The sequence below is a fragment of the Callorhinchus milii genome, unplaced genomic scaffold (assembly GCF_018977255.1).
Source record: "Callorhinchus milii isolate IMCB2004 unplaced genomic scaffold, IMCB_Cmil_1.0 Scaffold18, whole genome shotgun sequence".
Taxonomy (NCBI): Eukaryota; Metazoa; Chordata; class Chondrichthyes; order Chimaeriformes; family Callorhinchidae; genus Callorhinchus; species Callorhinchus milii.
The window spans coordinates 10,360,897-10,362,596 of record NW_024704759.1 but is presented as its reverse complement, the minus strand read 5'-3'; the positions used below and the strand labels follow the sequence as shown (position 1 = coordinate 10,362,596).

Sequence of the window (1,700 nt, the reverse complement as noted above, 5' to 3'; positions counted from 1 at the left end):
ACTTCTTGAGCAGCAGTTCAAGAACTTGGAATCGAAGGGTGCGTAAGGTACGATCTCTCTCTCTCTCTCTCTCTCTCTCTGTGTGTCTCCGTGTCTGCGACTTGTTTCCGACAGTATTTCCTTGAGAGGTTGGAGAGCACTTGGAAAATACACCAGTAGTGGAGAGGTGTGCGTGCGGTGTATGTGCACGAAATGAGATTGTTTCATGTCAAGTCTGATAGATCTGTCAGGAGGAGATTCAATGTGGGCGGAGAGTTGTGGAGACTGAAGGGTTGAATCCAAAGCAGTTTGTACTGACGTCAAAGGGCCAAAGGTATAAATACTCAACTCAAGGCTATAAGTTCCAGTCGACTCTCAAAAACACTTGGGAACATTTTTTAAAAAAATTTTATTATTTTTTTTTGTTTTGCTGCTGTTGTTGCTGCTGCTGCTGCTCACACACGAATATATATATATATATATATTGGGTCGTTTTGCATTTTTTTTTCTCTCTCTCTCTCCTGCGTTTTTTATTCAAGAACAGAGCGTCCAGAAGCGAAGAGAGAGTGAGTGTGAGAGAGATAGAGAGAGAGAGTGAGAGAACAAAACAAAAGAGTGGTGGAAGACAGACAGTACAGCACAAGTACAGCACAAGTACAGAGAGAAAGTGAGTAAGTGAGTGAGTGAGTGAGTGAGTGAGTGACCGAGAGAGAGAGAAGGAAGAGAGTTTATTTCTTGGGGGGAAGAGTTGTGTTGTGTGTTTGTTGAGAGAGAGAGAGACACAGACACAGAGAGAGAGACACAGACACAGAGACACACAGAGAGAGACACAGACACAGAGACACACAGAGAGGGACACAGACACAGAGACACACAGAGAGAGACACAGACACAGAGACACACACAGAGAGGGACACAGACACACAGAGAGAGACACAGACACAGAGACACAGAGAGAGAGACACAGACACAGAGACGCACAGAGAGAGACACAGACACACAGAGACACAGACAGAGAGAGAGAGAGAGAGAGAGACACAGACACACACAGAGAGAGACAGAGAGCCTTCGGGTGGGGAGGAGGGGGGTGGGGGGGGGGGTCGCGCGTCTCCGGCTTCATCCCCTCTCTCTCTCTCTCTCTCTCCTCCTTAACAACAACAAGAACAACAACAACAACAACAAGAACAATTATTAACAAGTGGTGTGTGTGTGGGGGGGGTCGGGGGGGGGGGGGGGGAAAAAAAAAAGTGGGGAGGGAGTGAGGAGCGGTTGGAGCGGAGCGAACGTACCCCTTTTTTTTTGACGTACTCTCTCTCTCTCTCAGTCAGTGAGTGAGTGAGTGAGTGAAGGAGAAGGAGGAGAAGAAGGAGGAGGAGGAGGAGAGGGAGAAGGGGCCACTCGCCATCACGGCTCACATGCAGCAGCAGCTGTCGGCCTGGGGCTCTCGCTGCGGATCGCCATGCTTCCCGACCGGCCCGAGCTACGCTAGTCTGATGGACGTGGCCAACTTCTACGAGGCACCGGACTGCTGCCTCGGCAAACTGCACCGGGACCGCTCGGTCACCGACCTGGGGCTCGGGGACAACGAGAGCGCCATCGACTTCAGCCCTTACATCGACCCCGCGGCGGCGGCGGCGGCACTGGCGGCGGCGGCGGCGACCACCACCACCACCGGGACCACTACCGGAGGAGGAGGAGGAGGAGGAGGAGGAGGAGGGGGA

General features: G+C 52.1%; 1 protein-coding gene across 1 annotated transcript in view; it reads left to right on the top strand.

Annotated features, from left to right (window-relative positions):
* The first annotated feature begins 453 nt into the window (after nucleotides 1-453).
* The window catches only part of LOC103172865 (CCAAT enhancer binding protein beta), a 2,277-nt gene continuing 1,030 nt past the window's right edge, over nucleotides 454-1,700 (top strand). The window contains exons 1-2 of the mRNA XM_007885569.2: nucleotides 454-646; nucleotides 1,304-1,700. The exon at nucleotides 1,304-1,700 is cut by the window's right edge and continues 1,030 nt beyond it. Coding sequence (XP_007883760.2) covers nucleotides 1,395-1,700 — 306 coding nt within the window. The 5' untranslated portion in view covers nucleotides 454-646; nucleotides 1,304-1,394. The remainder of the gene's footprint in view (nucleotides 647-1,303) is intronic.